We start from the raw sequence: 23226 nt of genomic DNA, 5'->3' as shown, positions 1-23226 counted from the left end.
ATTATAAGCTGCTGATACACTAAATCCTTATGTCACTTAAATAGAAGAACTACCTAATAATGTCACTTATTACAACAAGGATAGCTAAACAAGGGACTTGCTTTTTGCAGACTATAGTGATAAAAACCTGTGCTACACATCCATTTCTCAGCAACGGCTCCCAGGTTAATCAATCATGGCATACTGCTAATGTCTTGATTGCAGCTGATGTGGAGGAAATATGTTTACTCTTTTGCTAAAATGAAGTTCACTGCGGAGATTACGTGACTTTTTCATCCTATAGTTAACACGATTCTGAAGATAAATTTGACTTCTTGTTTACAATTCTGAGGTGTTTTTCTTCTGACGTTAACACTAAAGTATCATCTCTGAGGCCCCCACAACTTAAGCATTTTCTGATGTGTTCTCTGAACGTTTTCAGAATAATTTGATCTTCAACAATATGTAGTTTATAGAATTTTATTTTATAAAATTGTATTTTATCTTACATGTTTGAGTATATATACGTATGTGTATGTATATATAAAGATCAATGTTTTTACTGAGAGATTAGCACGTCTTCCTGAAACTAATGTGTGCTCATCTAAAAATATTTTAACTACTCACAGTTGGTTTGAGATTCCAGCTCAAAGTTGGAAAACCCTTCCATTGGAGTGAATATAGGGAGGCAGTTGTGCAAAATGCAAATATTATATGTACTTTTACTTGCAAGTTATGAGATCTCTATACTTTAAGGTTGCCTAAAAGTAATTGGGAAAAATTGAGACAAATTGTAACGCTGTTCAGTGTTAGCATGTGAAGCAGACTCTAACTCTGATAACTGGGAGTAAAGAGAATATATTCCAAATGTCATGTGGCTTCCTAATGATATAGTGGTCTGCTGGACAGCTACTGTTGAGTAGGTGTAATGTGTTCAGATGTCTTTTGAAATAAGCAAATAAATGAAGTTCTGTGTTACCACTTTGGGTAATTAAAATTCTATAGGTTTCTGTGACCCATTTAATCTTAGTCCATAAAAGCATTTTCATGCCCTAACTGGTTTGGCTTGGTGGATGGAGCGTCGGCCTGTGGACTAAGGGGTCCCAGGTTCGATTCCGGTCAAGGGCATGTGCCTTGGTTGCAGGCACATTCCCAGTGGGGGGTGTGCAGGAGGCAGCTGATAAATGTTTCTCTCACATCAATGTTTCTGACTCTCTATCCTCCTCCCTTCCTCTCTGTAAAAAATCAATAAAACATATTTTTAAAGAAAGCATTTTCATGCTACTAAACTATTCTCTACCTAAAATAAGAATGGAAAAGGGAAATAACATATAAAAGCAGGCATGCATGGGAAAACTCATTATTTATATGCTTAGCATGATTCTACTATATGTAAAACCTAGTATTTCATTAAGTTAGGTCTTTTAGAATATGAGAACCAGATTATACATCAGTTTATATTACAATGGAAATACAGAGATAGTCTTGAAATGAGACTATAAAAGACACTTCTTTTAAATACTAATCCAAAAACAGCAGAAATAATATTGTTTTATAAATAGAACAAGAAATCAGAAAGCAAAATAATCCATTGTCTAGGGAAAAAATTCTGTAGGAATGGGGCATTAGATTCAGATGGCTAGTATGGGAGGACATAATTACTAGCTTCATCTCCAGCCCTATTCCCCTTCCTCTAACCTTCTGACTAGTTGGTAGACAGTTCTGAATAAGTGAATGCTCCATAAGGGAGAGCCGGTGCATTTGGTATTTGATAAAAATTGCTTGATGAAGATTCCTATTTTTTTTTTTAATATGTTTTATTGATTTTTTACAGAGAGGAAGGGAGAGAGATAGAGAGAGTTAGAAACATCGATGAGAGAGAAACACCGATCAGCTGCCCCCTGCACATCTCCCACTGGGGATGTGCCCACAACCCAGGTACATGCCCTTGACCGGAATCGAACCTGGGACCCTTCAGTCCGCAGCCGACACTCCATCCACTGAGCCAAACCGGTTTCGGCGAAGATTCCTATTAAATGAATAAAAATGTTAGTCTTTAGTACTAACATTTGGATGATTTGGTTTTAAAACTGAATTTCACCAAATCATTTAACATAAATAAAATGGCAGCTATTCACAATTAATATACATTTTAAATTATATTGGATTCAATCACAGTCTTGGCTACTACCAGACCTATGTAATTGAATACAGTGTAAATAACAAAAATATAACTGAAATAAATTACAAAGCACAGTTCACTTTGCAAATTTCTGAGTAGACTGCATAGGAAAATCAGGAACAAAGAAAAAAGCCAAGAAGGCATCATTCATACCAGCAGCTAGGGCAACTATAATAACAATAGCTAGTACTAGTATTTACTAATGAGTGCTTAGTTGGTGCTGAGAGCCTTGTGTGTTATTCCGCTTGGTTCTCAGAATATTTCTGTAAGGCATTTATTGCCAGTTGTATAGATGAAGTTTAAATAACCTGTCCAAGGTGCTTAACTAGTAGTAGTAGGAGAGCTACATTTTGAACTCAGAACTATGACTATAGACTGTATTTGTAACCATTATGCTAAAGAACTCATCATATATTCTGATTCAGACTGGATGGTATTAAATACTTAGGAAGAAAATGAAGGATCTCAGCTTATAATAGCTACGAGAATGAACAAGTCCAGTGTTAGACTAAGTTCCAAACCTACTCAGCAGGGAGAATAATGAAATAGAACTTGTTAGTAAAAAGCATCCCCCATTATAACTCCCAGTGCTGTAGCCTACTGTAACTTTTGTGTATAGTAAATTCCTCTTTTGCAGTAATTGGCTGGGAACCTAAGGTGGCATAATTTTTAAGTAGGGAAGGACAGTAATAGTCTCCAGGAATTATGAAAATAGTATAGTAATAAATCAGAATTTAAATGGAGAAAAAGAGTAGGACTGCATAGAAATAGTGTCCAGTGATCCCACTTCTAGGAATATATCCCAAGAACTCAGAAACACCCATCAGAAAGAATATATGCACCCCTATGTTCATAGCAGCACAATTTACAATAGTTAAGACTTGGAAACAGCCTAAGTGCCCATCAGCAGATGAGTGGATTTAAAAACTTTGGTACATCTATACAGTGGAATACTATGCAGCTGTAAAAAAGAAAGAACTCTTACCATTTGCAACAGCATGGATGGACCTAGAGAGCATTATGCTAAGTGAAATAAGCCAGTCAGAGAAAGATAATTATCACATGATCTCCCTCATACGTGGAATCTAATACCAACATAAACTGATGAACAAAAATAGACCTAGAGACAGAAACATCGAACAGACTGTCAAACCTCAGAGGGAAGGCAGGGGAGGGTTTGAGGGGGTGGGGGGGAAGAAATCAACCAATGAACTCATGTGGGTATATGCATAACCCAAGGATATAGACAGTGGGTGGGGGAAGGCTTGTGGGGGCCCGGGGAGAGGGTTGGGGGGGGGGGGGAGGGGACATATGTAATACTTTCAACAATAAAGATTATATAAATGAAATAGTATCCATTGAAATAATCAGTGTTCCATACCTGCTTATAAATGTTAATCCCTTTGTCATGAACCTAGCATTTGGGAGTACCTCCCATCAGGGCTCCAGATATTATATTCAGACAAATGTGATGAAGAAGTTGTGGCAAGGAGAATATGAATGAAAATAGATTAGTAAAACTAACACTCCCATTTTAAAAAAATTAAAGATTAATACTGTTTCTCAGCTTTTTTGTTCTTAAAAGCTCTTCTACTTAAATTGCTGCTTAGTGGGGATTTAATGCTTTACTTTTTGACATATATATCTTTATTCATAGCTTTGTTGGTGTTATAGGAAGGGTAAACTCCAACAGTTATTCACTGGTGGTGTTTCTGATTGCTGTTACATAAGTAAGAAAGAAAAAAAAAGAAATACTGGATTTTTCAGTCCTTTTAGGACTGTGTAATAAATTATTTAATTCTCCAAATATTCTCTCCAGTAGATTATCTGCTTAGCATCAAACCATGGCCATGGCTAAATTTGGGGTATATGTCATGATTAAACAGAATATGCATTAGCCACATAACAGTAGGGTAATTTGACATGCTCCTGCTTACCTGAAAGATGGTAACATAAAAAACAATTACTTGGGTATTAATTATTAGACTAAAATGACATATGAATGTACATTCATTTTATGGATTATTTTTCCTGGACAAAGAAACTATCCTGTTTGTCTTTGCCCAAAAGAAAGAATGTTTTCTGATTGTTTTTATAAAACATGTATGCCTCTCCTTTTCCAGTGTAATTGAGGATAAAGAAAAATAATCTTGTTAAAAAAATATTCCAAAAGCTTTGCCCCTCTCCTTACCTTTATTTTTCTTTAATAACTGTTATTTTGTTTCTTTAATAAAAATAAACTATTATTTCCTTTCCACTCAGTTATTTAAGAACCATTGAAGTGGCATAAGCAATAGTAGGGCCAGTCCCCACCCTTACCTTTGCTGGTTGTAAATTCTAAAACATCTGGCAAAGAGTTAATTAAAAAATCAAATCTGTTATTATTCTGCTTTTTGGAAGGTCAGAAATACAAATATCTACTCTGCAGTCAGAACTTTTACTTAATTAGTTTTTGCTTAATCAAATAAATGAGTTTGATTATAGTTTAGTAAATGTGTTATTTGATATTGGGGACTCTTTCATCAGATTTCACTTCAATCAGGAAAGGTAACACCTGTGGGTTGGTTCACTAAAGCCTCTTTTGTTAAAGGGACACCCGCAGGCCATGAGGCAATTACATTTGTTGCCTGTACTAAAAGAAGCACTTAACTGGACCTCAGTAAGTATACCTGAGAACTAGAGGCTTCTTTTGTCCAGCCCTGAGATTAGGCTTTCTCAGAGCTTAGGAAGTAAACTCTGACGTAGAAAGGAAAAACAAGAATAATTTAAGAGTTCTTTTCTTGCTTTAAAATTTAGCTCTCAAGTTAGCTGTATCTAAGACCTTGGGAAAATTCAGATTTGAACAAAAGTAAAATGTTGTATGTGGCATTCATTGTAAAAATATATATCTGTATATTCTTAGGCTCATATATTCATTCAAGTCACCTTGGCAGATTTATAAAAGTATAAAAAGGAAAAGCACCTAATTACTAAAAGTTTTGGTTATGAGAAGCAATGAATCATGTAATTGGGGATTTCCATTTTTGGCCATTTGCAAAACATTTATTACAAATGCATTTATTGAAGTCCTGTTCTACTTTAGTTGGAAAGTTATAATAGTTTTTTTTTAATTTCCATTTAAAATACATTTTAATCGCCAGAACCGGTTTGGCTCAGTGGATAGAGCGTCAGCCTGTGGACTCAAGGGTCCCAGGTTCGATTCCAGTCAAGGGCATGTACCTTGGTTGCGGGCATATCCCCAGTGGGGGGCGTGCAGGAGGCAGCTGATCCATGTTTCTCTCTCATCCATGTTTCTAACTCTCTATCCCTCTCCCTTCCTCTCTGTAGAAAATCAATAAAACATATTTTTAAAAAAATAAAATAAAATACATTTTAATCTACTCTTATCTGTTAGTATCTTGTTATATTGCTGCAGAATTTATCTTCTCTTATCTGGCTTGAATTTTCATTTTAGTGATAGCAACTTGGTTATTCCAACAGATGATTGTTGCTGGAGAGTAATTTTTTAAGTTTATGTTGAACAGATATTAATGGGCAAATGTACCATATCAAAGAGGCCTTGTTTTTTAAAACAAACATTTTCTGTTCTAAATATATTTATGATTGTCACTGAGTAAAAATTTAGGCTTATGTTAATACACAGGACATATAGGAACTTGGGTCTTTTCATTTTAGTAGAGGTTCACCAACATTAATTTTACAACTGATGGTTTTATAATAGTTCCTTCTAGGTCTTCATGGTCATTATTGAAATATAATGCATTGAAGATATGGCCTGTACAAGGCAGAACAGGGATCTTAATTAGAATTCTGACAAGCCCACTCCAATAAAATGATGAGATTATTTGTAATTGATGTCACAATCAATTACCATTTAGTTCATCATCAGCATTTTAATAAGTCTGGCCTTGCTATTGGCCCCAGGATGTTGCAGAATGAGTGGCTACCTTGTTTATGCTTTTACGGAGACAGGAGGGCACATTTTCAGTCAGCATTCTAATGACCTCTTTTGAAGTCTATTAAATTAATGACCCTGTCACACTGTTTTGATCTCTTATAACCTCAGTGTGGGGTTTGTATAACAAATTAATTTGGGGAACCATGTGGCAAAAAAGATGGGCATTTAAAAAATTGAAACCTGCCGGCCAGTGTAGCCCAGTGGTTGAGTGTCGACCTATGAACCAGGAGGTCACAGTTCAAATCCCAGCAAGGGCATATGCCTGGGTTGTGGGCTTGATCCCATGTGGGGCATGCTGGAGGCAGCTGATCCATGATTCTCTCTCAGCGTTGATGTTTCTCTCTATCCCTTTCTGAAATCAATAAAAATATGTTTAAAAAATAAATTTGAGCCCTGACTGGTTTGGCTTAGTGGATAGAGCATCGGGCTGTGGACTGAAAGGTCCCGGGTTCGATTCCAGTCAAGGGCATGTACCTTGGTTGCGGGCACATCCCCAGTGGGGGTTGTGCAGGAGGCAGCTGATCGATGTTTCTCTCTCATCAATGTTTCTAACTCTCTATCCTTCTCCCTTCCTCTCTGTAAAAAATCAATAAAATATATTAAAAAAAATGAAAAAAAAATAAATTTGAAACCATAATATTACTAGTATTTAATAAAAGTTATTTTATTGTGCAAAAATGAAATCATAGGGTTTATATGTATTTTATAAAAAGACAACTTTAGGACATTTTTCCTTACCTGCACAAGATACTTTTTATTGACAGTACCCAAATTTGTTTTTTCTTTTTTAAAGGGGCTGCTTTCTTCTCTAATTCCAGGTGCCAATGGGCCATGTTTGGTTAGAAGGTGATAATTTACAGAATTCTACAGATTCCAGGTCCTATGGACCTATTCCATATGGACTAATAAGAGGACGGATCTTCTTTAAGGTACTGTTTTGTACTTAAAATGTAGGCCTTCTTATCTGAGCTGAGGGGGAAAAAACATTTTCTTTCAAAATGAACTCTGAACTCTTTAGGCTGTTAGTGGACTTACCTGTTACAGTAACAGTAGTGAAAATGTTAGCCTTCATAGCTATAAACATTACCCCTTCCCCCCTATTGAGACAGGTAATCGAGAATATTTTTGTTTGACTAATAAAACTCTAGCTACCTTTGTTTGTAGCATAAGAAGCCTTTAATTTGAACCTTCAAAAATTTCTCTCTTGTATTTTTACAATCATGTTAATATCCTGGGAATATACAGCATGTTCCCAAAAATTGTATACACACTTTAACAGCTGATAGGTCAATTTTGAAAATGAAATGCATTTTAATAAACACTGCCTTATAATTATTCAAAGTGTGTGTATACATTTTGGGCAGATACTCTATATTAATGTGCACTTGCAGAAGAGCAGTGTAGAGGCAAAATATCTGCAATGCAGGGATATCTTAGTTAAGTACAGTGAGGAATGGACTTATCAATGTTGTAGTAAATTTATGATTCTTAGGAAAGATTATTGTTTTTACTGGCTCCTCTTTTTTCTCACAATCAGTAAGGGGAAAAACAGACAGGAATACTTGGGGGTAATTTACAGGATTCTTTACACTTAAGCATATACTCAAGTACTTAGATTTACAGTTAACTTTTTGGGCAGTAAAAGAAAATACAGACACACACATGCTCACACACCCACACATATATACAATTGACCCTTAAACAACTCAGGGGTTAGGGGCATTGACCTACATATAACTTTTAACTCCCCCAAAACTTACATATAGTATCTGGAATTTGTTCCAGGAAAACCCCCAGACACCAAAATCTGTGGATGCTCAAGTCCCTATGTAAAATCACATAGAACAATACATACAGTTGCCCCTCTGCTTCCAGATTCCCAACCATGGATGGAAAATAATGTTTTTAATCTGTTGTTAGTTGAATCCATGGCTATGAAACCCAGGCACATGGAGGGCTAACTGTATATTTATTGAAAAAAAAATCTGTGCATAATTGGACCCATGCAGTTCAAACCCATGTTAGAGTTTAAATACATAGACACATAAATTTACTTTCTAAAGTCGTATTTTGATGTAGGAAATTTGTTCTTGAGTGAATACAGAGAAAGTGTTTAGTTATATGGCATAGAGAAAAAGGATGAATGAAATAAAAAGGAATATGATGATATAACATCACTTTCATTAATTGTCTTCAATCAATTTTGATTTTATAGATTTGGCCTCTGAGTGATTTTGGATTTCTACGTGATAGCCCTAATGGCCACAGATTTTCTGATGATTAGCCAACATTTATTCTTTTCATTTGATTATTGCCTCCTGTTCAAGTGAAGTTATTATTGCCACTGAAACCATGTACTTACTAATAAACTATTTGCTATTCAGTTTGTTATTTTTAATTGTTATTTGTAAAGAATAAGTAACACGCAATCTGCAAGCTACATTAATTCAAAATATATGGGTAAGTGTAATCCAATAAATCATTTAACATTTATGACATATGTAAAAATATTTTTAGGGGGGAAACCTGGATGACAACCTCACTTTTGAATTTTTAGTTTTCTAGGTATAATAAACTCTCCACATGAATATGCTTCATACGTTAGCTACATTTATTTTTTATTTTATTGTATTTTTTTGTTAGCTATATTTATAAAGAGTAGAAACTAGTCTTATAAGTCCAAATCAACAATAAATGCAAAGATTCAACCTAATAAAAAGCTGCTAAGTCACAAACTTGGTTCACTCATTTGAAAATAGTTTCAGTCCAGCCAGTGTTGTTCAGTGGTTGAGCGTCGACCTATGATCCAATAGGTCACAGTTCGATTCCTGGTCAGGGCACATGCCCAGGATGCTGGCTCAATCCCTGGTGGGAGGTGTGCAGGAGGCAGCTGATCAATGATTCTCTCTCATCATTGATATTTCTATCTTTCTCTCCCTCTTCTTCTCTGAAATCAATAAAAATGTATTTAAAAGTATATATGTATATTTTTAAAGTTTCAGTGATCCCATAAGGGATTCCTTTTCAAATCAAATTTAAATTGTTTCTGACTTACACTGTACATAAAATGTTAAATACATAGAAAAATAAAATCTTTAGTTTACTATAATCAATGATACATTATAAAAGTCCATTTCATCATACTAGCAGTGCAATGGTTCCTTATTCCTAAATACAGGCATTAATACTGTATCTTCGCACTCTGAAACCAAAAGGAAAGTAATGCACTTGTTTCAAATTTTTTTTTTCTAAAACTACCATTTCCTAAATTATATTTAAAGTTGAAGATGGCAGTAATCAAGAACCTTACTCCAATTAATACAACCACTTGAAGGCTTTGGAAATATGGTGGCAGGACTGAAGTCATCTCCAAAGCTATTCTTCCTTCTACAGTTGCCACTTTGTCTTCGTTATTAACTTTGAAATAACCTCATGAATATCTATAGTCAGCCTTCACGATGGGAGAACCAGGCTCACATATCATTCACACAGAATGTAATTTAACTCTAATGACCTGAGATTCAGAAATAGTTGTACAATAGGCCTATAACTTTGACAGCTAGAAATGTCATGTTACCTCAGAAACTTAGTAACTATAAAGGAATATGATGGTATCGTGACCCATTAAAGAGGAGACATGCTTATTTGCAGAAACAAATAATAAAGTCTCAAATAGGAATTTGCTATAAATAACTTATAATTCAATCTTTTTTTGGGAATCTATAAATTATCCTATATAATAAAATATGTAATATGCAAATGGTTGTTAATGCCGTGAAGCGTAAACAACCGACCTGCATAACGACCGGGATCACGGGATCAACAGGGAGGGGTGGGGCAGCGAGGTTACAGGTATGCAGCTGAGAGCTACAGGAGGGGGGAGGGGAAGAAAGCTATTTGGGAGGGGAGGGTTGCGGGGGGTGGGCAAAGAGCTACCAGGAGGGGTGGCAGTGAGCTACTGGCTACAAGCAGGCGGGGGAGAGCTACAGGAGGGGGCAGGGCAGCAAGCTAAGGGGGGGGCGGGGGGAGCTACAGGAGGGCGGGGCAGTGGGCAGAGAGCTACTGGAGGGTGGCAGCAAGCTACTGGCGAGCTACTGGTGCACAGATTCGTGCACAGGGTTACTAGTAAACATATAATGGTGCACAGATTCGTGCACAGGGTTACTAGTAAACATATAAAGAGCTAAATTAATTTTCTATTAATGTGGGTTAGACTTTGCTTGACAAGCTTACATTTTCTTTGCAAATAATAGACAGTTGCTTGAATGTATAAAGCTGGAATGGACTTTCCTCAACATGTCTGAATATATAGTTAAGGGAATCCATTTAGTGAACAATTTCAGCTACCATGGAGGAGTTCTATAATTAGTGAACATGTATCACAAGAAATCAGGGTAACTTCTTCGGCTTCATCCTTGGAAACACTGTATTTTCCACCACAACGGCAACTCAGAGAGTAAGAGTGATCATCTGCAGAGAAAACAAAAAAATGCTTCAAATGCTTACAGGTAACTACACTGACACCACACACACACACACACACACACACACAATGTGGTTTATTCCACAGAAACTGAAGAACAAAAGAAATAAGTTCAGTAAATGTAAAATGTATTAAATGAGAACTTGAAAATATTTCATATATAGGCAGGGGCAGTGTTTCTAAAAAATTATCCACCAAAGAATCTCTGTAAAGGAGACGGACTAAAGCTATAAATCAGTAGTCCAAAGATCTTGGAGTGACAGCAAATGCTCTGAAGCAACCCAGAAAATTTATTTGAAGTCTGTTTTCTTAAGATTCATACACATTTCACATTCTTCTCAACAATGCGTTTGTCCAAAATAGGACTGTAAAGGAAAAACAACAACTTTACCTGTCTTATTAAAGAACTTGCTTTTGCCTGGAGTATATATATCCTTTAAGAAAAAACTGCTAATTTGACTGTTTATCAAATTCAATATTTGAATATATCTGTTCTGGTATCATACTATTTTAAGAGTCCTGACTCAAATATATAAACACACACTATGGTGTGTTTTTTCTGTGTGTGTACCTGTTTGTTTGGTGTTTACAAATGATTTGTGAACCAAAGGGCAATCATTGAAGTGAGATGCCCAAAGGAAACAACATTGTGTGATGTGTAGCCTACGGAAATTTTATCATGTCTGTCATTTTCCTGAGAAGCTGAAATGCTTATGTCCTTTAAAAGAATTCTTAATTTACTGGACATTCTGTCACTGAGACATGATTGTCAAAGAAAAACAATTATCACATTATTTTACTACTGTCATAATTTGTTACATAGATAAATCAACTAAGATATGATTTCTTACATCTGGTATCTTCATTCAATTCTCAAATTTCATTTTTTAACAGTTTGATATCAACATATGCCACTAAAAGAAGAGAGAGAAGGAAACGAAAAAAATAACTGCCTTGTTTTTGTTCGCTAATGAAGTCTGGCCTTGGAAAAACTAGTAATTAAATGAACCAACTTTATGTGTTTCTTTTATCATAAAGGAAAACATGGATTCATTCACCAGTCTTGCTTTTTATTTTTTACCACAATGAGTCTTTCCCCCACAGGGAAATATAATTTAATCTGGAATTTAAAAATGCTAACATCCTCCCTGTCTGAGCCAACATACATATGAAGTGGAGCATGCTTTCACAGTGAATTGTTTTATTATTAAACTAGAGGCCCAGTGCACGAAATTTGTGCACAGAGGGGGTGTTCCCTCAGCCTACCCTGCACCCACTCCAATCGGGGACCCCTCTCACAATCTGGGACCGCTGACTCCTAACCACTCACCTGCCTGCCTGCCTGATTGCCCCTAACTCCTCTGCCTGTCTGCCTGCCTGATTAACCCTAACTGCCTCTGCCTGCCTGTCCGATTGTCCCTAACTGCCCTCCCCTGCTGGCCTGATCTCGCCCCCAACTGCTTTCCCCTGCCAGTCTGATCTTGCATCCAACTGCCCTCCCCTGCCAGCCTGGTTGCCCCAAACTGCCCTCCCCTGCTGGCCTGATCTCACCCCCAACTGCCCTCCCCTGCAGGCCTGATCTCACCCCCAACTGCCCTCTGCTGGCCAATTTAGTTCTGATTGGTCAGTTTCTATGCCAGTCAGCATCAAAAGCTCTGCCTCCTAGGCAGCCATTGGCTCCTCACAGTTGATCCAGATTTGGTTCTGATTGGTCAGTTTCTATGCCAGTCAGCATCAAAAGCTCCGCCTCCTAGGCAGCCATTGGCTCCTTACATTCACCCAGATTTGGTTCTGACTGGTCAGTTTCTATGCCAGTCAGCATCTCTGGGCCTATCAACAGGGGCTGATCAGAAAGGCAGGGCTGATCAGCAGCCCTAGTGGAGGCCTGTTGAGAAATGGAGAGAAAGAGAGGCAAGTTCTGATCAACAGCTGCCAGAGGCTATGGATCAGACCCTGCCTCTCTCTCTCTGCAGGCCTCTCTCTGGGCCTGATCTGCAGCCCCGTAGGCCAGTGGTTCTCAACCTTCTGGCCCTTTAAATACAGTTCCTCATGTTGTGACCCAACCATAAAATTATTTTCGTTGTTACTTCATAATTGTAATGTTGCTACTGTTATGAATCGTAATGTAAATATCTGATATGCAGGATGGTCTTAGGCGACCCCTGTGAAAGGGTCGTTTGACCGCCAAAGGGGTCACGACCCACAGGTTGAGAACCGCTGCCCTAGGCAGTCAGTGCTGGGTCTGGGTGCCCGCAGTGGGTCCGGCCTAGCAACCCAGCACTGACTTCCGGTCTGGTTGAGCCTTCAGTCATAACAGTCGTTACAACCCTGGCTCTTTATTATATAGATTGTGTAAAAATGCACACATTTTAGCCATTAGATTTCTTAAGCTACATTACCCCCTTGTTTTTTTTGTTTGTTTGTGTTGTTTTTTACCACCTCAGTGAACAATGAGAAACAATTTGAGGTGATGTGCTCAGTAAATGATGCAGAGGCCACCATGGGATACTGTGGAGTTTTGTCATAGATGATTCCAAATGTTAATCTCACTAAACACTCAAATCTTGTCAAATTTCTTCTAATATGATTCCTCTATCAGTTAACAAAGTGATAACTTCACAGAAATCATCATTTTAAATATAATAAAGACAAAATGACTAAGTTATATATGAAATTAACTGTGAGGGGAAAAGGTTAAAACCTTAGTCTCTCAAGAGTTCTTCAGGTATGCCTTTTAAGCATAATAATATGCACCATTTCAAACTGTCCGTGGGTCAAGAAGCTGATAATTTGGCCATGTCTATCGTGTAGCATTTCATCCATTCTTCTGTACTAAATCTTGAGTGTCCAAATTTTTAGCATTTTCACTTGTATCAGAAAGTTCATATATTTGTGGACTAACAGATGCTGAACACCCAATCCATATTCTTACTTTTAAAAAATGCTGGTCTTGTGCTCATTGGAAGCCTCTGTCTGACTAAAAAATGTTAAATTATTAATTATATTTTTAAATGATACTGAAGAAAGAAATACTACAAAACCCAGTTTTCACCATTTTTACATTATCAGGAACTGCAAACAAAATATACTAGTCACGTCGACTACAAGCAAGAAGAGATTTGTCTAACAAGAGATTAAAACACATACATACACACACACACATACTGATTGGTAAAGTAGCAATACTATATTTTCAAAAGATTTATTTAGCTGGGCAGGTCTCCCTGATAAGTAACATGTTCTATTCTGTCTGGCTCACGATCTAGAAGTAAAAGCCTATATCACTAGAATATTCTATTTCACAGCAATAGCTCTCCCAGTTTACGCTGATGAAACTATGTGAACCCCTGGGAGCCCCAGTTACACAAAACCTTGTTTTCTAATCATTCACTGCAAATAAGAATTTCTACTCCAGGGCCTCATTTGGCACTATAGGAACAGAGTGGCCCTTAGGCAAAAACATGATCCTCTCTCTCAGTCAATATGGCTTGTGACCCAACTTCCTGAGAGCACTACATGAAGAATCTGCAGAATCTGCCGTTAAAAAATAGTTCATTAAACTTGTTTTCAGGAAGGATGGGCTGTTTATCTTCTACCTATTCACACTCAGTAAAGTTTATAAGTCCCTAAGGGATTTCTACGCTAAGCTGAACAATAAAATTATAGGGTTAAAAGTATATACAAATTCGAGGAAATGGTAAGATTGTCTTCATTTGACCAGAGAAACATGGAAGTGTGATATTTAAGGCCTTCATTTAGGAAAAAAACCTAAGAATGTCTCCCTGAGCAAGAACTACCAAGAGTGGAGAAATTAAATTAGATTTAGGTGTTAACATTCTAGTAATAGGAAAGTGAAAAAGATATGACTTCATAGTGAGTAAAAGACAGTGACAGATTTTTATTTTCTGCCTAAGACAATAAAAAAGTGTAAAATCAAGCTCCAAGTAAAAAAATTTAACAATGAAAGGCCTGCCCTGACAGTTTATGATAAACAAATAAAAATTCTAATGGGAATGCACCTCGAATGTCAGCATAGGAAGGGTGGGGAAATTATCTTTAACTTTATTTCCCCATTACACAGATGGAGAATAAACCAAAAACCAAAGTAGTTTTAAAAAAGAAAACCTTATGAAACCTTACATAACTAACATCTAATTAGGATAGAAAAATAACTAGGAATGAGTCATACAGGGGGACATCAATAATTGAAGTTCAGAATGAAACAAAACTATTCAAGACAAAAACACCCACATATATATCAAAAGCCAAGCTATTACCAGTATTTCTTTTTAAGATTCCAAATATCCTGTAAGAATTTTTATTTTCTTACAGAAAATCCCTAATATTTTCCTTTACTATATCAAGAGAGAAAATAAATTCCAACCTTTGTTCCAAGACATTTCTTCAAGATATACTTGAGCATCTACTGGTCCCATATTTCTTAGATCATCTTCTGTAAAATATAAAATGAGACACTTAATTTTGATAACCATGAAGAGTGCTTAAAAAGCAACTCCAGCCTGGTCAGTATAATTCTAATTTACTTACCGTTTTAAAATTTACTAGTATGTCAAATATTGTATCACTTCACATCTATTGGGTACCAATGGTCTATTAAACTATACATAAAATCCAAAGATACAGACTTTGCCTAGTGGCTAGGGTACTTCCTCTATCTTTGTGTTCCCACTGAATAGCTTATGTAGAGTATCAACATACCAAGTAATTTCTAAACAAAAGTTGGCCACTCGGTGTTTGGTTCTGGGGCCTCTTGGGAGGCTCTCCAGTGCAGGCCAATGTCAGATGCTGCCCTGGGCAACGTGTTTGGAGTTACAAAGCGATCCAGTTTGGATCTGCTGGGCCTGTGTGTGCAAAGGACCAAACTGCATACCAAGACCAGTTTTTACCAGCACCAGGCCTGGGGACAGGTCAGCTGGGGACAAGATCCGCCTCTGCCTGCTCTGCCGTTAGGCTCTGTTACTGGAAGAGCCTCTGCTGGTACTTGAGTTGCTTGAGGTAGGTTCTTAGTGAGTGACAGGTAGGGGTGAGTGGTGTTTACCAGACTGATACAGGTTCAACCTCCTTGCCAGTGCTGAGTCTGTGGCACTCAGCAAATGTCCCTGGGTATACCCAGGCTGGGTGCTCGCACGCCTCTGTGGTGAGGCGGGGTCTCAGGGAGTCATCAGGGACAGGCCAGTAGTTTATCAGGCAGAAAGAGACCAAGATTTGGCTGAGTGAAGGTAGGGCTCTGCACGGTTGGGCCTGTGAGGGAAAAATGATCCCTGTCCCAGATTCTGCCAGGAGGTGGATCTCAGCAGGGCAGGGCCACCAGGAGTTGGGAGGATGGGGCTAGTGGATCTCCAGTGAGGGGGAGATGCCAGTCAGGCTTGGGGGAAGGTGAAGGGAGTGGGCCTCTCCTCAGAGCCGCAAAACTTAGTCTGTCCTGGATCTGCCCTGACCTAGGCAGGACAAAGCCACCAGGAGTTGGGAGGGTGAGGCCACAGGGAGCCTGGAGATTGGGGCTAGCGGATTTCCTGTGAGGGGGAGGCAACAGTGCAGAGGAAGTGTCAATCAGGTTACGGGAAAAGTGGGAGGAATACCCCTCCCCCAAGTCTGCCAGACCTCTACATCCCCAGCCCAGGCAGCTGATTCCTCAGAAGAGCACAAGCTCCACAAGGTAAGGCAACAGGGAGTCCAGAGGGTGGGGCTATGCATTGCTCCAAGCTGGTGCCCTGTGGAGGGGAGTGCTCCACCCAGGAGAGCTGGCATCTGATATGTGGGAGAAGATCTCAGCTCAGGGATCCTAGCAGCTGTCCCTTCAACTGCCTCCTCAGAGCCACAAACTCCAGTCTCTCCTCACATAACTCTAGTCTGCTCCACCCTCTCTCTGAAGAGCATAAGGTGAGTGGCTGCAAACGAGGTTTTGTGCTTTGGTCCTTTAAAGGGGCACCTATGTTCCTAGCATTATCCTGTCTATCCCTGGCAGACAGAATCCCCACTGATTTTCACAGCCAAATATTATATGGGTACCTCTTCTCAGTTCTGGTGCTCTGGGCTGGGGAGCCTGGCATGGGGTTGAGACCCTACTCTTCGCAGGGAGAACCTTTCTTTGCAGCTGAGATATCACTCTGGAATCTCAGCCACCACCCGTGGCCCGTGGGAGTGGGGCTAGTTCTTTTGCTTTGCCCTTCCTACCAGTCTCAATGTGGCTTCTTCTGTAAATCTTTGGTTATATGATTTCTATTCAGCTATTCTTCAGCTGGTTATTCAGGCTGATTGCTCTATATTTTAATTGTAATTCCTGTTTGGTCCTGGGACATGAGTGTAGCTTCACTTATTCCATTGCCATCATGGATCCCCCTGTTTTTGTTTTTTTCTTTTTAAACAATGATCTCTGTTTGTCCACCATTGTCGTTATAATTAGAAAATATAATTCATCCCTAGCCATTAAAAGTAACAGGAACCCTGTAATTAGCTTTGATAACTGTCTATCAGGCAAGGCATCTGCAAAACAGATCAATTTGTTTTTATTTTGAGTTTTACATATTATAAATATTTTTGCTTTGTTACAATGAAAGATTTTAAATCTGAAAATATAAATCCTATCTCAAAGTTCTTCTGTTAACATGACACTACTAAAATTGTTGAGAAAACATAAATTGACTTAGAAAGTACTTTTTAATTAAAGGAACAGAGGCTCTTAGCTACAGAATGGTAATAATAATAATAATAAAAAAGAAAACCCAGCCACTGGAAAGGCATTTGGTGTACTCTATCTTGAGACCAATGACATTACAATCCCTAATTCTTTTGAAGTGAGTAGATTCAGCTTTTTCGAAGGTATTGGGGAACATTTAATGTCTGTTTACACCCTGTGCAGTGCTGACATGCTTAACTAAATATGGGGACAGGAAAAACTTCCCAATTTATTTACATATAGAAAGCAATGCACTATAGTTAAAGAGATTCCTGTGCAATATAATGATAAAATCAAATAATTTATGTGGTTACTTGAAAAAGAATCTTTAAACCTTTAGAAGTACAGGCCCTTCTGATCCTGTGTTCTATTGGATTTGTCTGACAACAAGAGGTGAAAGAATTCTGTGGCTCCATTGTCTCAATGGTGGGATCTAAGAAAACAGTGGCAGGGCTCATCAGAGAGGTTTATGAGCCTACAATTCAAAGAGATTAAAAGGAAAATCTACAGAGATTCTTTCCCACTGAAGAATAACATTAAATAACTATTAGCAGCTTGGTTCAGTAAAGCTTACTAGAGCTCTCGCTGGGTCATTCACAACTTTCTAAAAGAGGAAAGGTTTTTTTTAAAGCTCCATTTGGGAATCAATAAATATTTCTTACTTCTTACAAGATAATGGAATTCCAGTCTTTTTCAACTTCCTCCTAATGATACTAAAATTTCTAAAACAACTCTTTGTTTGCTGCCTAAATAATTACACTTCCTAATCTCAGGATACTTTTTTCTAATTGTAACTACAATTTAAATAAGTATAAATAAATAAATAGTAGCAACAAAAAGCTACAGAGGAGAGGAATTTAACTTTATTCATTATTGCTGAGGTATCTAAAAGTCTCAATCAACCCAATGTTGGCCAAAAGATTGAGTACATCTGCAGCTCTGTCCCCACTATTCATGTGTAGCAATGTCTGTTACTCAAGTGATCAAGTCCCCAAAATGCTCTCAAATCATCCATTGTATTTATCTATGCAATTTAAAATATTTAAAGTGCATTTCAAACTTAAAGAAGTCATCTATGTTAAAAGCAAATAGCAATGTTTTCCTTTAGGTCTTACTGTTTTAAAATCAAGTAATTTAATTATAAACAATCACTTAAATTCTTATGTATGTATTTCACTATACACAGTTAAATTTTTCAAATAGGAAATGACTTGATGGATATCAGTTTCCTTGTCCTTAACAGTCTCTGCTCTTTGAATGGCCTCTACCTTGATAAGAGATTCAGAATCAGCCAACGTTTACTTGAAACCTGCTCATTAAAATTATGAAACTCTGCAATCCTTTCCCAAACGGAATTAAAGAATCACAAATGCAAGGCTTTCTATATCGAAGAAAAATTACATATTTGGAGTTTAATTATGGACTGAAGAACTGTAGACCTTTTATAAAGTAAGCCTAAAGCCAGTGCTCATGAAAAGTACCAAATAAAACCAAGAAACTGAATTTGACGTTTCACTAACTACAGAGCAGGTAGAACAGCAGCAGATGTAGGTCTGGCCTTTTGTTCTGACCCTCAACTAAGCCTCATTCTTTACTATTTGGAACTAAAAATAGTAAATGGTACACACCTATTCAAAACTTGGCAGCCTGGCACAATGATTAAGAGTCACAGAATGGCTTTGAAGTCCCCTCTATCAATTACTGGCTATGCAACCTTAGTCAAATTAGTTAACCCCTCAGAGCCTCAGAATCTCTCTGGAAACTATTATTTCTTCCTTATAAGGTTATTAACAATGATTAAAAGACAATTATCATATTTCTAGTGCTCAATAAATGGCAGCTATTTTAACTCTTATATTTAATAATGTTTGTATTGACCTGTCTCTACCAGACCATTAACAAAATGACAAAACGTCCATTATTATTGAGGAGGTGCTGTGAAGCTTTAGTATAGGGAGGCAGCACAGTGTACTTTGCTATTGTCAGTCCCATTAAAATTGACCCATTATTATCAAAGCCATATCTATATCATTATTTGGTCCTTCTGAAGTAACAAATGGAACTGAAAGATTTGAAACACAGAAACAAATTAAAAATAATTAATTTGTGGACTAAATTCAGACGTTAGAGGTGATGGCAGATTAGAACTTCAGAGAAGCTTGTTTTGGTGGGGTCGGGTGGGGTGGGGAGGGAGACAGGAGGACTTGAGTTGGAACTTGAATAAAGGATACTGTGAAGAATCAGAATGGGAGGGTGTTCTGAGTAGTGACACACAGCAGAAGCAGCTGTGTTTGGGAGTCCCTAAATCACCCAGGGGAGAGGATTTACATTAGGTTTGTGATTAGTGATAAGGTTAGAAAACGTAATTAGGGACAAACTTAAAATCTTTGGCCCATTTAAATCCCAGGTGAATGGGCAAATGCTTTTGAGGAAGGGGTGGTTTAATAAGTTTTTATAGGAGTAAGAATAAAGAAAGCTAGACCAATCAAAATGTAAAAGACTGTGGGAGAAGGCCAATTAGCTGCTATGGAAATAATCTGGATATGCGTTATAATCTGGGTATGGACTACTGTGGTAGTTGTGAGAATAAGATCACATAGAAAAAAAAATTAAAAAGTAATGTCAACACTCATTTCTACTTCATTGGTTGTATAGTGAGCAAAATAATCAGAGTGTAATATGAACCAGGTTCAAGTATGGGGAAAAATAAGCGAGAGAAAGGTGACCTAGTCTTGGTTTTGGACCCACTGATTTCAACTAGAAATTGGGAGAAAGGTTAAAGTGGGAGATACAAACTTCCTAAAATCCTACATTTTCCCTATTATTAAATTAGAACCACCAATTATGTCCAAGTATACCAGAATTATGACTATAATTTTGCCCATAGGTTTCTACAGCATTATTTGAAATTTTCCAAATTTTACTCAAAATCATTAAGAAATTATCTTAAAATATGTTTTCATGGAAAAAAATACCAGTTAATTGTCTTTAAGTAAAAGTAACAAATAATGTAAGTAGTCACCTTCTTGTGACAAATAGAATGGAGCAGCAGGACCTTCACAGAAAGTTTTATCTATACTCTCTTCTTCCTCTGAAGAAAATGCCAATCTCTAACTGTCTGGATGAATTTTCTGCATCATTTCACATAGTTACTTTTCCCAGAAACAGTCACACACAAAAAAAGCCTCTTGATGCTTATCTTCAAGTTTTACCTCAAGCACATTTTTATAGTCAATTTTCAAATTCCTAAAATGAAATGGAAATACTGATATGACCATAAATGGAAACTCTAATCTAACTACAAATATTTTGTGAGGGTCAGTTTTTGCACATAATTTGCACAAATATCATTCCTGACAGTTAACCCAAATTCATATTATCTACATTTATAAGTATTATTTCCCTTCTTAGGGAGTTAATCAGGCTTTAGTATTAACTTGCTTTTCAGGAAGGATTCTTATTTTGAGATTAAGAAATTATGTATTGATTCAGTTATCTGGCATACATGTAGTTGGGGTTTTAAGATATGCTCCTCATTTGGTCCAAGATTTATTTGCTTACCTACCATTTGTAAATATTTATCCTATTACAACACCAGAACTGACCCTTTATATCTAACCAAGGGGGGGGGGCAGCTGATTAGCTCTGAGTAAAGACACACTAACGTTATGTCTAGCCCAATCTCCTTTTGAGCCAGGCTATTTTTGATATCCAAGTACTTGGCCAATTGTGTAGAGTGAAGGCTCCATATTCCCGAAGTAATTCACTAACAGAAAACCAAGATACACCTTCACACAAAATAACATACCTCCAAGGATTCCAAACATAATCTCCTTAGTTTTTTAAAAAATTACTTAATTTCACTGACTTCATGTGAAGGTTTGTTCCCCTTCAGGTCACAGAGAAATAACATAATTCATAAGCTGTTCACTCTGTAGAGCCACTTAAATGTCCACGATCTGTAATATGACTGTCCTTACAAAGCTATTGAATCATGATCCCTATTATTTTCCCATGATATACTTCTGATGTGTTTTAATGTGCTTATTTAATACATGAGAAAATGCTCCATAAGATTTATTCAACAGATATCATTCATGTGAACAGATATTGTTCATGTGAACATTTTATAAATCTTGAAAAGATTTTCCCAAAGTGTTCATCTGGCTGTCTAAAATGCAAAGCCTAATCTTGAAAAACTACATGCCTTTCAAGGGAACATGGGAAGCAGCCTTTGGAAGCATCCTTAGAAACAATAAGGTAAATATGCCAACTGGAACTAATTGATTAAATTTACTAGTTAACATTGCTTTCAAAATGTATACTATCCTGGGAACTGAATATTACTCACCCTTTTTTAGATTTGCTATTCTTCAGCCTGGCCAACATTGCCTTAAAATGACAACTAGGAACATAGAAGTGGAAATGAAGGAGAAACAATGTATGTACTTTACTTTAGGTAATCTACCCTGAACTTTTTCTTCATTAGAACTCATTTGATAATTTCTTTTGTGAAGCAAAGAAATATGGATGTCAAAGGCTCCTTTCAATGATCTTTTAGAGAAATAAATGATTGTGGCCAATACTGATGAGGCTTTCCTTACAACAGAGCACCATGAGCTGTGAAATATGAGAACGCATTCAACGTCAGCCAATAAAACATCTCCTGCCTCCTTTCCAAGAATTACCAAGCTCAAATTTATTTTATATTCCCAATTAATGAGGGCAGGAAACAAACATATTTTAAGCACACCCTAAGAAAAGAAAGTTCTACAATGATCTATCACCACATGCAAAAAGAGTTCTGTGTGACAAAGCTATTTCCATGTCCCCAGGGGGTGACCCAGAAAAAAAGAGTGCTGTGACCTGGTTATAACAAATTCTCTCTCTCTTGGTAACCTATCCTGGTCTTTAACAAATTATCACTCTCAAAGGTTTACCTTCTATCAAATCTAAATCTGCACCGTTAGAAGTTCAAGTTCACTTCCTTCTTTTGAGAGGCCACTTACTGAAAATGGGTCAGGAAGGAAAAATTAATGTCAAAAGAAATGACAACACAAAACTAGGTTTATTATGAGATTTTTAAAAATAGCTCTAGTATGAAACTTAAAAACAGCAAGTTATACTTGGGTAAGAGACTTCTAGTTCTTATCTAAAAAGCAAGCCAATCTCAATTTAAAACTAAAACAAAGCATTCTCACTATTTGGAGCCTCTGGAAACTAAGAAAATATTTACTAAATCTGAGGTATTTCCACTTTTCTTCCACAATAGTTCAATTCAACCTGCCTGAAAAACTTACAAAGTAAACTGACATTATATAAATTGTAAGCTGATCAGCCTATTTATCTGAATCATGAATCATGCCCAACTCTCACTGTATTTGCTTTGCATAAACTTTATTGTGACCTTCTCAATGACCTAGTCCCCTACAATACAGCAGGTCATAGTTGTTCCCATTAAAAACTTAAAACCAAGGACTCAAAACTCTCAAAGGCAAGGAGAAAGGCTTGAAGATGTTGATTATTTGTTCTCCCAATATCTCTGTAAGCCTTCCTTCATGCAATCCCATTACTCACTTTAAACTCTGTTTCCAATTTCTCTCCATTTCTGGTTTACCCATTACCTCATGATGATGTAAATGCGGGAGATAATATTTTTTTATTTGTGATCTCTCCCTAACTCTTTTCTCCTAAGACAACAGGCATCTAGTCAGTTTCACTGATAGGTTCTTAATAGAACATAGTTGTGGAATGGCAAAAATGCAGAGCCACTGTGCCAGAACACAGCCTACACTCCTTAAGGCACATTTATGTGGACTATCCTTCTCTTAAGCAAATCAGCATCCCACAGAGTAAAGGCTGATCAAGATGTGCAAAAGCACCATGGGAGAATAATCACCTACAGTACAGTTTGGTCGTTCTAGGAA

At 37.2% G+C, this 23226-nt stretch overlaps 2 protein-coding genes across 9 annotated transcripts in view; one reads left to right on the top strand and one right to left on the bottom strand.

Moving 5' to 3' along the window:
* Positions 1-8502, top strand: part of IMMP1L (inner mitochondrial membrane peptidase subunit 1) — a 39248-nt gene extending 30746 nt beyond the window's left edge. For all 8 annotated transcript variants that reach the window (XM_023756384.1, XM_006091613.3, XM_006091615.3 and 5 more), the window contains 2 exons: positions 6938-7048; positions 8335-8502. In XM_023756384.1, the coding sequence (XP_023612152.1) occupies positions 6938-7048; positions 8335-8403 (180 nt within the window). In that variant the 3' untranslated portion in view covers positions 8404-8502. The remainder of the gene's footprint in view (positions 1-6937; positions 7049-8334) is intronic.
* Positions 8503-10375: 1873 nt separating this feature from the next.
* The window catches only part of DNAJC24 (DnaJ heat shock protein family (Hsp40) member C24), a 39141-nt gene continuing 26290 nt past the window's right edge, over positions 10376-23226 (bottom strand). Inside the window, exons 4-5 of the mRNA XM_006091608.3 lie at positions 14987-15055; positions 10376-10589 (exon numbers count right to left, since the gene is read on the bottom strand). Of these exons, the coding sequence (XP_006091670.1) occupies positions 10459-10589; positions 14987-15055 (200 nt within the window). The 3' untranslated portion in view covers positions 10376-10458. The remainder of the gene's footprint in view (positions 10590-14986; positions 15056-23226) is intronic.

Source organism: Myotis lucifugus, unplaced genomic scaffold (assembly GCF_000147115.1).
Source record: "Myotis lucifugus unplaced genomic scaffold, Myoluc2.0 scaffold_92, whole genome shotgun sequence".
NCBI classification, from domain to species: domain Eukaryota; kingdom Metazoa; phylum Chordata; class Mammalia; order Chiroptera; family Vespertilionidae; genus Myotis; species Myotis lucifugus.
The sequence above is the reverse complement of the archived record's forward strand: the minus strand, read 5'-3'. Positions and strand labels throughout refer to the sequence as shown.